The 14,459-nt window shown below is 37.3% G+C and overlaps 1 protein-coding gene across 1 annotated transcript in view; it reads right to left on the bottom strand.

The window, feature by feature from the left end:
- The window catches only part of zcchc14 (zinc finger, CCHC domain containing 14), a 34,318-nt gene that overhangs the window by 13,802 nt on the left and 6,057 nt on the right, over positions 1 to 14,459 (bottom strand). Inside the window, exon 2 of the mRNA XM_081356351.1 lies at positions 13,617 to 13,743. Coding sequence (XP_081212477.1) covers positions 13,617 to 13,743 — 127 coding nt within the window. The remainder of the gene's footprint in view (positions 1 to 13,616; positions 13,744 to 14,459) is intronic.

Genomic DNA, 14,459 nt, shown 5'->3' on the forward strand with positions numbered 1-14,459 from the left:
TCTGGAATGTTCCGGAGAGCAAGAGGCTTTTCCCTTTGGCAAAGAGAGATGCCTGTCTGCTCCTCCCATTCCACCCACCAAACCCCTCATTACACTGTGTTTTTATGTGTGTGTGTGTGTGTGAGTGTGAGTGTGCGCCGTGGAGTGAAAGCGAACCACAAACCCAGAGAGAGGTCACCGCCAGAGGAGGAAGAGATTTGTGAAGTGGTTTGAGATGACAGACGGACAAAGGCAAATGTGTGAAGTACAAATGGGATGAGATGCAAAGTATTTTTAATCTGGAAGAAAAAAATTTTTTTTTTGAGTATTTGCTCAAGTGCAACATCACTAAAACATTCCATGCCGGATGTTACAATTACATTCAGATGTTTTCATGATGTTTACGATTACGAATGCATGGGAATATATACGATGTATGTAATATATATGAATAATATATGATGTTTAAAATAGAACGTGACGCGTTTTCCTTTAGAGGATGCGATTTTAGAGTATTTTGCTCTTCTATCACACTAAAATATTGAACTATATCAGTTCTCCGGTAGGCTATGCATTTTTACACTATTGTTGTAACAAAGCACACTATAAACAAATTCAATTATTCATGAATCACAAAGAGCCCAAAAGCAGCACATAAAACATGAAAATCCTGTAGAGAACAGAAAGACAAAACGGTGTAAATTTTACATTATGTTATTGTTGTATTTTATCTTAATTTAAAAAATATTAATAATAGCAATAATAATATGTTAATTTAAAATACATTTATTTATACAGCTGCTATTATTATTGCTATATAAAAGCTTATATTACAAAAATACATGTTATTAATGATACAATTATTATATTTATTTAAAATATATTGAATTAATATATAGTACCAACATATTTAAATATACTATTGATATATATTATATATAAATAAATATATATATACATTTACTGTTATTATTAATTATTATTATTATTGTCATTGCTATTTAAAAACTGGTGTAATATTAAGTGAGTGAAAACTACAGCAATAATATTCAAGGACACAGCACTCCCGCTCCCTCTGACCTTTCACTGCAGGCATCATTGCACTTTTCAAGCTTTGCTCACTGCACAGGGGCATTATGGGAACACACCTGCCATCTCTCCTGTCCTCCCACGTGAGTTTTCAGCACTGGGCTCTAATAACTCATGGATATGCACAGGTGCAGCTGACCTGAACAAGTTGTTTTCTTTCATCTGTCACTTTTTGCTTCTTTCTTTCTTCACCTCTCCTGTCTGAACCTCCTGAAATGATAGAGGTTGGTTTTCTATACCGTTAATGTCATTTTACTTTGAATGTTTCAAATGAGTTATGGAAACGTTTCTTGATAAATACACCTCCATTCAATGGTTTAGGGACAGTAAGACTAAAAAAAAAAAAATTAAATATGCATTCAATTGATCAAAAGTCAAAAGTAAAGACTTTTACACGGTTACAAAAAAAATAAAAATGTTATTTCAACGTTCGATTTATCAAAGAATTCTGGGAAAATACAGCACTGATAATAATAACAAATGTTTCTTGAACATAAAATCAGCATATTAGAATGATTTATGAAGGATCATTACATTTTAAAATATTTTAAAAATAGAAAACAGCTATTTTAAATTGTGTAATAACATTTCATAATTCTAACTACATTCTTTATCAAATAAATGCAGCCTTGGTAAGCAGAAGAGACTTATTTTTAAAACATTTTAAAAAATCTTATAAATGTAGTTTTTTAATTATAGATTTCAGTATGAATTAACAAGACATAAATATGATTATATAAATATTAGACGATAGTAATAATTAATGTTTGAAATGCCACCTATAAAAGTATATATTTTATCATTAATACTATATACAGTTCATTATATTTAAAACAATTAACTTTCATTTTATGAGGAAACATATAATTTCCCAGAAAGATCTAATCTACACCAAGTTTCTTTGTCAATATTGATTTTAATAAAGTTTGAAAACAATGTGATCTATTATAAACTGTTTTGATATGACTGAACTTAGATGAGAGAGAAATATGTATAATCTATACAATTTTTTTTTATACATATTAAACAAAAATATGATGTGATGATTATTTGTGTTGCGTCACAAAACTTTTGAGTAACTGTGCTTAATTTCTTTGAAATGAAATTCAGTAATTTCCTTTTCCTTTCATTCCAATTCAAAGTCAACATCCTGTCAGGCCAATTCAATCACTCATGAAACGTCTTTTCATGGTCAGAAGGAGGAACTTCAAGTTTTCTTAGAAAACTTCAGGATGGGTTTCCATAATACTTCTGCTCTCAATCGTACCACACAAAATAACTATTAGTTTTTTAAATATTGGATTGGGATCTCTGTAGTTGTAATTCTCTTTTCAAATAGCACAAGATGCCTGCAGTACTTCAACCAATCTGTGATTTGATCAAAAAGTCTATGTCCATAATGGAGATGCACCAGGTGACGAGACAACAAATTTAGCTTTAGTTTCATTCAACAAATGTCAAAACAAATGAGAAAAAATATGAGTCATAAAGTACATTTGTGAAACTGTTCTTTTGAATTCCGCCCTAAAAGTTCCTGTTAACAACCCACCATATTTGAACATACACTAGGGTTGTCAAGGTACCAAAATTTCAGTAGTCTGTACCAATACCAGTAAAATTTCATGGTTTTCGGTATAGGTACCAGAGCAAAAACTGTTGAATTAAATAAAGAGTTTGTCTCGTCTGTTGGTTATCACTGTCAATCATCGCAGTTTCTGATTCAATCGCACATTTAAAAAAGGTTATCAATCCAAAAACTTTGCCTTGCACTTTGCATTGTGAATGGTTCATTAAAGGAGAAGTTCACTTTTAAAATGAAAATTCTGTCATCATATACTCACCCTCATGTTGTTTCAAACCTGTATGAATTTCTTTCTTCTGCTGAACAGAAAGGAAGATATTTAGAAGATTATCAGTAACCAGACAGTTTTTGGGTCCCATTGACTTCCATAGTAGGAAAAAAATATACTATGGAAGTCAATGGGACCCAAAAACTGTCTGGTTACTGATAATCTTCTAAATATCTTCTTTTCTGTTCAGCAGAAGAAAGAAATTCATACAGGTTTGAAACAACATGAGGGTGAGTATATGATGACAGAATTTTCATTTTAAAAGTGAACTTTTCCTTTAACAGAAAGCAAGAGAAGAGCCTCCCATTATACCACTATATATATATATATATATATATATATATATATATATATATATATATATATATATATATATACATATATATATATATATAGCACTAAGGTTGTCAATCTCTAAAGCGCAAGCTCACTGAATTCTGCACTCTCACGAAAACTCCCGTTATAAAAAAAAAGCTGTCTTAATTCCACAAAGAATCTCTTCTTTATATCGTGTTTAATCTTTGTTGGTTATAATGAATGGATTAAGCGGTTAAGGTTGAGCGGATTCTGACTAACGTACTGACTAGCACCTCTGATTGGCCACTGCGGTCATGAGCTCAACAGATACGATTGTGATTGGCTACAATGCTCAACGCTTGTAAAAACACGCTGTAAACAGAAACCTTTGACGCTCAGAGAGCGCTCAAACAAACACGAACGAGAGCGTTTAAAAGCAGCGTCTATCAGCGGTTAACGTATATACCCGGTATTTTGTTGATCCTGGAACGACATTTCTGTCCGAAAATTTAGTCCTAACCTTATCCCTACCCCTAAACCTGACCCTATCCATAACTTATCCCTAAAATCAAAGGGAAATGATAGGTGAATAAGAATGGTGCAGAAGCCCCTAACCCTTATTTTAAGCCAAAACTTGACATAATGTACTTGATGAAATTGCGTTCACAACCCTATAACATCTCTCTTTGTCTCTTTGAATCACACAAACAAACACATTTCTATACTTTTTTAATCCACTCCCACACACATACCTTCCTCTCTATGCTCTGTATACTTTGGATGCCCTGGGGCTTGCAGTTGCCGCATGCCTGATGCCAGGCCGGGTAATCCGAGGCATTCTCCCATTCTTACAGCTCTAGTTACCCAGCGAGCATTATAATGCACACATCATAACTCCACACACAGACAAACATTCAAGAACAGACAAGCAGATCTAGAGTCATGGATGCATACACATCCTTTCCAACATAAACTCGACAAACAGCCGAACTCGGCCGAGCTTCTGGGAATTTCGAAGGATCCCGAAAATGCCGTTATCATTGTGTTTTGAAAGTCTTTGATCCGACTCGTGTACATGTATATAAACCTCACAGGTTTTAACAAAGTCAATATCCAATGGGAGTTGAGTATGTTCGATTAAACCCAATAAATATGAATGTGTGTGTGAGGGTGTTGACGGATTGCTACGGCTCGTGCTGAAGGCATGCGGTGAAGCACTGAGGTAATGCAGCAGAGAAGCATTAAATTACCAGCAGACAAAACAACAGTCTATCTCTGCTCTGTTCGATTCCAATGGCCAGTGCCTCCAGCACACCCGCTGAGCACAAAAGCCTTCCTGGACTGACATTTCCATTATGTTATGGTATAGATATGCAATGAACGGAGCAATATGATCCCAGGTCATAAGAATAAGCTATATACACAACCAACCATATCTTTTAGCTTCAGGTATTTTAGTTTTATATATATACACAAACACATGGTTCTTCATGTCAAACGTCACTGACATTTTCTTTTGCAAATGTAAAAATCTATAAATATATTATGCTGATGAAAGATGAGAATATGCATGACATGCTAGTATGCAAGTGTTTTCTGGGGAAAAAAGAGCAGTTTGTGGATTCATGTTGTTCTGCAATCCAGAATCCGTCTTCCTTTTGTGATTGTTTTTCAAAGCAATATTGGATTGGATCACCCTAATCCAGATACATACTTGACCGGTCCCCCTAAAGGGACATGGTGATGGATAAAATAGGGGAAATCTCCATCCCTTTATGGGCTCCATAGATCCTCTTCTGACCCAACCCAAATAAATAATAATAATATTAATAAATAAAATAAAAAAATAAAAACAGACAAATGCAGCAATAATGCAGCAATATGCAGCAAGTTTCTATATTTAGAAACTACTTTTGACTGTCTCTGATGATTGATGCATTGTAATAAATATGCAGTGTAAAAAACTAACACTGTTAGTTAAAGTTAAATATATGAATTTTGTTAGATATTGGCAGCTGTTTAGGGGATTATTTTATGGGGACCTTTTTTATTTTTAATATGCAGTATTAAAATACGTAATAGGTAGCCTAATTTGTACTTTATCACTTTAACAGTTGAATAAAAATTAAGTTCAAAATACACTCACCTAAAGGATTATTAGGAACACCTGTTCAATTTCTCATTAATGCAATTATCTAATCAACCAATCACATGGCAGTTGCTTCAATGCATTTAGGGGTGTGGTCCTGGTCAAGACAATCTCCTGAACTCCAAACTGAATGTCAGAATGGGAAAGAAAGGTGACTTAAGCAATTTTGAGCGTGGCATGGTTGTTGGTGCCAGACGGGCCGGTCTGAGTATTTCACAATCTGCTCAGTTACTGGGATTTTCACGCACAACCATTTATAGGGTTTACAAAGAATGGTGTGAAAAGGGAAACACATCCAGTATGCGGCAGTCCTGTGGGCGAAAATGCCTTGTTGATGCTAGAGGTCAGAGGAGAATGGGCCGATTGATTCAAGCTGATAGAAGAGCAACTTTGACTGAAATAACCACTCGTTACAACCCCACCGGGTACCACTTATCTCCACTACAAATAGGAAAAAGAGGCTACAATTTGCATGAGCTCACCAAAATTGGACAGTTGAAGACTGGAAAAATGTTGCCTGGTCTGATGAGTCTCGATTTCTGTTGAGACATTCAGATGGTAGAGTCAGAATTTGGCGTAAACAGAATGAGAACATGGATCCATCATGCCTTGTTACCACTGTGCAGGCTGGTGGTGGTGGTGTAATGGTGTGGGGGATGTTTTCTTGGCACACTTTAGGCCCCTTAGTGCCAATTGGGCATCATTTAAATGCCACGGCCTACCTGAGCATTGTTTCTGACCATGTCCATCCCTTTATGACCACCATGTACCCATCCTCTGATGGCTACTTCCAGCAGGATAATGCACCATGTCACAAAGCTCGAATCATTTCAAATTGGTTTCTTGAACATGACAATGAGTTCACTGTACTAAAATGGCCCCCACAGTCACCAGATCTCAACCCAATAGAGCATCTTTGGGATGTGGTGGAACGGGAGCTTCGTGCTCTGGATGTGCATCCCACAAATCTCCATCAACTGCAAGATGCTATCCTATCAATATGGGCCAACATTTCTAAAGAATGCTTTCAGCACCTTGTTGAATCAATGCCGCGTAGAATTAAGGCAGTTCTGAAGGCGAAAGGGGGTCAAACACAGTACTAGTATGGTGTTCCTAATAATCCTTTAGGTGAGTGTACAGTATAAATGAATAGGTATACTACATGATCCTAACATTGTACAGATTTTTTGGATCGAAGTTACCCAATTCTACTAAAAAGTTTTGAACAACACAAACTGAAGGTTTGATCCAGATCAAAACCCAAATGGATTCCTTGATCTAATCTGATTTCAGAATCCCTATTTTCTTATGAACAACCCATTTCCAAGATCTAATCCAATCCGCTAGCCGAAATCTGATCAGATTACTTTTGAACAACTGGGCCCTGCTGGTGCTACTGTTGCATTAGCCAACAGCGAGACAAAATAGGACCAAAAATACACACTTATGCTCACAACAGAGCGTAATTCAAGAAATGACAGCACACATCCCAGGAAAACTTGTGTGGACATGTGAGTCTGTGTAAGATGTAGTAGGTTGTGTCTCTAATATTCTCCTCAGGATTAAAACAGAAAACTACACAGTCTTTCAATAACACTCAAACCAGTCTTGAAAAGTGCCAGGCCAAGATATTCCATTAAACATGAGGCAAACTCTCTCATGTTCCACAAGTTAAGAATGCAAACTCTGGGGACTCATACCCATGTGTATTTACAGTCTGTCCACAATAAGACCCAAAAGTTCACGCAGAGTGCAGAGATCAATGATCAAAAATCTCATAACTACAGCTACAGAAGCCATTAAACCTGATAAGCAGACCCGTATGAGTGAGGCTCAATCTTCAACCAGATATGGAATTCATAATAAATGGATTTCATGTAGAATGCATTTTGGTTCTAATAACAATAGAAAAACATTGCATTCAAAACCCCATAAAACAATGTTAAAACTCTGGAAATTAATGAAAATAAACTATACTTCGTCACAGTTGGGCTGAAACCTTGTATCTCCAAAACCTCAAGAAATGGAAAAAAACACTGTATATTTTTAAATAATTAAACACTGTGCTTTATATATGTTTAGACACTTGCATGTGTCATTATATTATTAACATTTTACCGAAATCAAGCTCAAATGGAGTTACGAGGTTTTTGACCAGCAAATTTTTGAAGAATTTGAGACATACGTGTTGTCAAGTCAAGTCAAGTCAAGTTTATTTATATAGCGCTTTTCACAACACAGGTTGTATCAAAGCAGCTTCACAGTAATAAATTAGAACAATACATCAATGTTTGTTTCTAGTGGAACGTCTACGTTCGGTAATGCTGATCAATAGTATCGTTGATTGATTAATTCAATTAAATATCCCCAAATATCCCCAACTGAGCAAGCCAAAGGCAACAGTGGCAAGGAACCGAAAAACTCCATCAGGTGACCTAATGGAGAAAAAAAAAAAACCTTGGGAGAACCCGGGCTCAGTCGGGGGCCAGTTCTCCTCTGGCGTTTATGAACTAGAGGTCGGATTTAACTGTAGGATTAAAAGTATTATATGAATGCCTGGCTGAAGAGATGCGTCTTTAATCTAGTTTTAAACTGGGAGAGCGAGTCTGAGCAACGAACAGTATCCGGAAGACTATTCCAGAGTTTTGGTGCTAAATGTGAAAATGCTCTCCCTCCTTTGGTGGATCTGGATATCCTAGGTATGACCAAAAGCCTCGAATTTAGTGACCTTAAAGAGCGCGATGGATTATAGGGCGATAGAAGATCGGTTAAATAGACTGGAGCTAAGCCGTTTAGGGCTTTATAAGTCAGTAGTAATACCTTGTAATTAATACGGGACTTTATAGGTAACCAATGTAGGGATGATAAAATCGGTGTTATATGATCATATTTTCTTGATCTAGTTAGAACTCTAGCGGCGGCATTTTGGACTAACTGTAGCTTGTTTATTAAGGATGCAGGACAACCGGCTAATAACGCATTACAGTAATCTAGTCTCGAGGTCATGAATGCATGAACTAACTTTTCTGCGTCAGAAACTGATAGCATATTACGTAGCTTAGCAATGTTTCTAAGGTGGAAAAAGGCTGTTCTTGTAACATATGAAATATGATTTTCAAAAGACAGGTTGCAGTCTAATATAACACCCAGGTCTTTTACTGTAGAGGATGAAGTAACAGGACATCCTACTATGTTAAAGTTGTATTGTGAGAGGTTTTGTGGGTGGTTTTTTGAACCGATAAGTAGTACCTCTGTCTTGTCTGGATTTAATAAAAGAAAATTATGCGTCATCCAATCTTTTATATCTTTAACACACTCTGTCAATTTGGATAATTTAGCGTTTTCATCTGGCCGTGATGAAATATAGATTTGAGTGTCATCAGCATAACAATGGAAACTAATTCCATGTTTCCTTATAATATTTCCAAGTGGTAGCATATATATTGAGAATAATAGAGGGCCTAACACAGATCCCTGCGGCACTCCATAGTTTACTGGAGTTATGATAGATTTTTCTCCATTTAAATAAACAAAATGGTAGCGGTCAGATAAATACGATCTAACCCAGCTTAATGCTTGTCCTTGAACACCAGTATAATTTTGTAGTCGATCTAAGAGTATTGTATGATCTATAGTATCGAACGCAGCACTAAGATCAAGTAAAACTAATATTGAGATACAGCCTTGGTCAGAAGCTAAAAGTAAATCATTTGTGATTTTAACGAGCGCAGTTTCAGTGCTATGATGCGGCCTGAATCCAGACTGAAACTTTTCATAGGTGTCATTTTCTTGTAAGAAAGAGCCCAGTTGAGCGGACACAACTTTTTCTAGTATTTTAGACATAAAAGGTAGATTTGAAATGGGTCTATAATTTACTAGATTATTCGGATCTAATTGTGGTTTCTTAATGAGAGGTTTTATAACTGCCAGTTTAAATGTTCTTGGAACATGACCTAAAGATAAAGACGAGTTAATAATATTGAGGAGAGGCTCTTCCACTACAGGTAACACTTCTTTCAATAGTTTAGTTGGTATGGGATCTAATAAACATGTTGTTGTTTTAGAGGAAATGATAAATTTATTTAACTCTTTTTGTTCTATAGTTGAAAAGCACTGTAATTGTTCTTGCGGCGTGATAATTGAGGCTGAATTATAAGGCGCGATTGAGGATTGAACGTTTACAATTGTGGTTCTGATGTTTTCTATTTTCTCAGTGAAGAACTTCATGAAATCATTACTACTAAACTGTAATGGAATACTTTGTTCAGGAGACATCTGTTTATTTGTTAGTCTCGCCACAGTGTTAAATAAGAACTTAGGATTGTTATGGTTGTTTTCTATTAGTTTGCGTAGATGCTCAGCCCTGGCCGCTTTTAGGGCCTTTTTATAACGTGACATACTGTCTTTCCATGCGATTCTAAAGACCTCTAAGTTGGTTTGTTTCCATTTACGCTCTAAATTACGGGTTTCTCTCTTTAGAACACGCGTAGTACTGTTGTACCATGGTGCTTTACTTTTCTCTCTGACCTTTTTTAATCTAATGGGCGCAACAATATCCAATGATCCAGAGAGAATGGTGCTCATAGTGCTAGTTAATTCCTCAAGTTCATCTGTTTGTTTGGGTTCACTGAGCAGCTGAGACAGATCCGATAAGCTGTTTGAAAAATTATCTATGGTGGATGGAAGGATTGTTCTGCCTAATCGATAACGCGGCGCAGCATGATATATTACAGGAGTACGTAATATGCAAGTTACCATGTAATGGTCAGTGACATCGTCACTTTGTGGAATGATATCTATATCGGTTGGATCGGTTCCATGTGATATAATTAAATCGAGTGTATGATTAAATCGATGAGTTGGTCCGGTAACGTTTTGCTTGACCCCAAAGGAGTTTAATAAATCTGTAAACGCAGCCCCTAACGCATCATTTTGATTATCTACATGGATATTAAAGTCTCCAACAATTAATGCTTTATCGAAGTTAACTAATAGGTCTGAGAGAAAATCTGCAAACTCTTTTAGGAAATCAGCGTAAGGCCCAGGCGGTCTATATACGGTAGCCAAGGCTAGAGATAATAGGGATGTTTTTCGAACATCTAAGAGCGTAACATTTAGTACAAGTACTTCAAATGAAATAAACTTATAACCCGTTTTCTGAGTAACATTGAGAAAATCTCTATAGATTGTTGCAACACCGCCGCCACGACCATTCAGACGGGGCTCGTGCTTATAGGAGTATCCTGATGGAGTAGACTCATTTAAACCGAAATAATCATTTGGTTTAAGCCAGGTTTCAGTAAGGCAAAGTACATCGAAGCTATTATCTGTGACTATTTCATTTACAATAACTGCCTTAGGTGTGAGTGATCTAATGTTTAGAAGACCTAGCTTTAAAAATTGTTTTTGATTACCAATAGCAACATTTTCTGGTTTAATAACAATTAGATTTTTTCTAGATCCTGCAGTAGATTTATGATTTGATCTCACTAAACGAGGAATAGACACAGTTTCTATGCAATGTTCTACACTATTTATATCAGTTAAATTGGTGCAGCAGAGACTATGATTTGGACTTTTGTTTACTAGTCAAAAGGTATTTAACATTTTGGAGATGTTATCTGACAGAAGATCCGATCCGAATCTGCTTGGGTGTAAGCCATCAGCACGGTAAAGCCTAGGACGCTCCCAAAACAGATTCCAATTATTTACAAAGAGAAGTTTCTGCTCATTGCACCATGACATTAACCATTCATTAAGCGCAAATAATCTACTAAACTTTTCATGACCTAGTCGATACGTGGGAAGCGGTCCTGACACAATAATCGTTATATCAGGCGATGTGCTGCGTACCGTATCGATCAGATTCCTGAAGTCTTTCTTCAAAACCTCCGTTTGGCGCAGTCTGATGTCGGCCCCTCCCGCGTGCAGGACAACGGTTCCGACGCGCTCGTTCAGAATCTCGGGAACGTGAGCAGCGATTTCAGAAACACGAGCACCAGGAAAGCAGTGACTATGCACCTTACTTTTATTTAACGTAGCGTGTACGTGTCGAACGATGGAATCGCCGATGATCACAGCATCGCGTTCTGTTTCGCGAAGAGGGGAGAAGCGGTTTTGTGTGGATATCTCGAAAACCGGGAGGGTCGGAGAGAGTTTTCTTGGTCTAGACCTGACTCGCGACTTCCGCTGCGGAAAAATCCAGGCTTCGTGATGGCATGTTGGAGCCGGAGTGAACGAGACCATGGCTGATCGCGACCTCGACGTTCGGGACCGATGTTGAGGAACGCACGGAGTAGACGAGGTCGGAGTCAGCGGGTTAGTAACATTAATCTCTGATTTGTGTGCCTCGGCACGTGATGTTTCGAGAGCCAAACGCCGGTCTATCAGCTCGGCTTTTCTTACTAAAAGGTCGTGGATCTGTTTCTCAACAGCTTCCAGCTCAGACTGCACCGCGTGCAGCTCAAATGTGTCCTCACCTGCACCAAAAGGTAGACTACTTACATTTGATATATTCGCCATTTTAACAGATGGACAGTAAGTTAAGTTAGCAACGACGCTACCAGTGGTGCTATCAATATTAATACTAATTTATGGCTTAAGTCTTGGATATAATCCGTCTTTTCAGTGGTACGGGTGTAGAGTAGACGCACGATAGGCGAAAAAATGTTTGTTTGTAACTTAAATGAGTGCGGAGAAGACGCGTTCAGCCGTGATCCACGGACGTAACCTATAAGAGTATCCAGCGTTGGATCACTAGGCTTGAGACGCGTCTACTCAACAATCCGCGTTATAACTATGAGGTGAGGAAAAGTAGAAAACGTTCGTTGTAAGTGAGTTTAAAGAGAAATCAAGAATTATAAATCAATCGATGGAGCTCCAAAGACAACAACGCGCTCAGACGCGACGCATGCGCATTCTATTGATGGTGTTGTGTCCATCAATAGAATGGCTGCATCTGATGCAGTAAGTGCATTGTGTTTTCATCAACTTACAGGTTATAAAGTTTACTGCAGCTATGTGGGCGCTCAGTTTTTCCTGTCATTTGGCCAAAATCTCATGTTATAAAAAATGTCGTTCACACAGGCTATTTAAGACAGAATTGGATATGACTCTGTCACAAATCCTAGACCTCAGTCACTCTTCTCTGCTCCTCAAATGCTTGAGCAAAGAAAACGCAGTACTCATTCAAAGAGATATCTATTTTCCATTGCATTGCAAACAAGCAGAGACAGTCCAAACAGTGTGCGGCACTTCATTCAAGATTGAGCTGGAGTGGAGTTATAAGGTTTTACGGACAGTTTGAGGATCCACTGGAGTTCCAAAGTTTAGTCACAAGCTCTTTTTAATACTTTTCATTGGTTAAATATTTGTTTTAAAAAAAAAACCTGACAGATGTAAAGGGTGACCAATAGTATTGATTGATTTATAAAAGAAAATAAAAATGACGAAATATGGAGAGATGTGAGGTTTGTTAGTGAGACAAAAATAAACACAACAGCTGTCCATACTCTGTTGGAAATGCAATTTATTTAATATTATTTAATAGCAACTTCTATATTTAGTACAACAAAGCCCTTGCTTCTGAGATACTGCTTATTTAGTCTTTGTAGATCTGTGTGTGTCAACTTAATTCTGTTTATGCACCTGATACAAGCCTGCATCATATAAATCTCCTGTCTGGGAACATTCTTGCTTCCCAATACGTTATAACAGCGATGGTCAAAAACACGTGGACAAAACAGTCACTCTATGTAAACTTTGTTCGATGCAATGTATTGGTAAGCCATGGGTACGAATTGTTAATTTGTGGCCACGATATACAAATATTTCCCTGCATGTCGTGTTGGCTCCACATGATAGTACAAAGCATACAAAAAAATAAACGTCTACTACATTTGGACATCGCAAGAGGTTGCCTCATGGTTGCTCTTGGCTGAAAACTACCAATTGAAACGGTTCAGGTCAAAAACTGGCTACTGGCTAGATATAACAGATCCTGGATTACCACCTAAAACTAATCCCTTTCTGCAAACTAACTGTCACTCTGATTAATTTATCCTCCTCTGCTGGAAAAGGCCTGAGAGGAGGGGAGAACATATTTTCAACCAGCTGTCTCACATGAATGAAACTTTGGTTTAAAAGATTTCAGCCTGCGCATTCTTGTTCCAGCTTCTGTATTAGCATGTCTTGCACCCAACAATGTGGAGTGCGTTTGTTAATCGTATTGCAACTAAAGTTGTGGAACTCACCTTTGCTGGGTTTTCGGACGTGCACTTTGAGTGGCATTTCCTGGCACAAGAGCGACGGACTTGACGGCACCATTTCAGGACCCAAGCCTTCATCTGTCTGACCTCCTGTGACCTCTCGTTGTACACTCTGGAAAAGAAGTTTAAACATAGGTCAGGTTGAACACGGGCATACTGTCCCATTAGTGCTGTCCCCCTTGGGTGGGTGGGTCTTGCATTTAAATCCATTTGCTATTTAAACAACGTGGCGCAGGACGTGAAAATGATAACTGCGTCAGGCTGAAACTAGCAAAAAAGCATTGAGCCTTGAGTATGATAGGGCCCAAAAAGTTGAAATTACGATAAAGTCACAATTGCAAGATACCAAGTCTCAATGTGACATGTAAATTCAGAATTAAGAGATATAAAGTTGCAATTATGAGAAATAAAGAGTTTTTTTTTACTCTTGTATGTCGCTAAACAGTTTTGTTACTATGTTGTTAGCAAACATATTCATGTTCAATGAAGCAACTTCCTAAAAACTGACTAAAAAATGAGTCATGGACTTCCTGGTAGTAGATGACTGTTCTATAATTAGTCATCCTGGTAATCAAGCCAACTCAATACACATGAGCCATTATGTCATTTTCTTCTGAGCAGCACATCTAACAATTAAAAATAAAACATATAGAACTTATTTCACAGACAGGACTTAGTTTAAGCCAGGATTAAGTCTTAGTTCAATTAGGACATTTAAGTAGCTTTTATAAATGTGCCTTAGAAAAAACATTTCTGGTGTGCATCTTGAGACAAAACAATGGCACTGTTATATTTTAAGAAATGTCAGTACAAGTTACTTTCAGTTAA

The sequence above is a fragment of the Scardinius erythrophthalmus genome, assembly GCF_964197995.2.
Source record: "Scardinius erythrophthalmus genome assembly, chromosome: 24".
NCBI lineage: Eukaryota > Metazoa > Chordata > Actinopteri > Cypriniformes > Leuciscidae > Scardinius > Scardinius erythrophthalmus.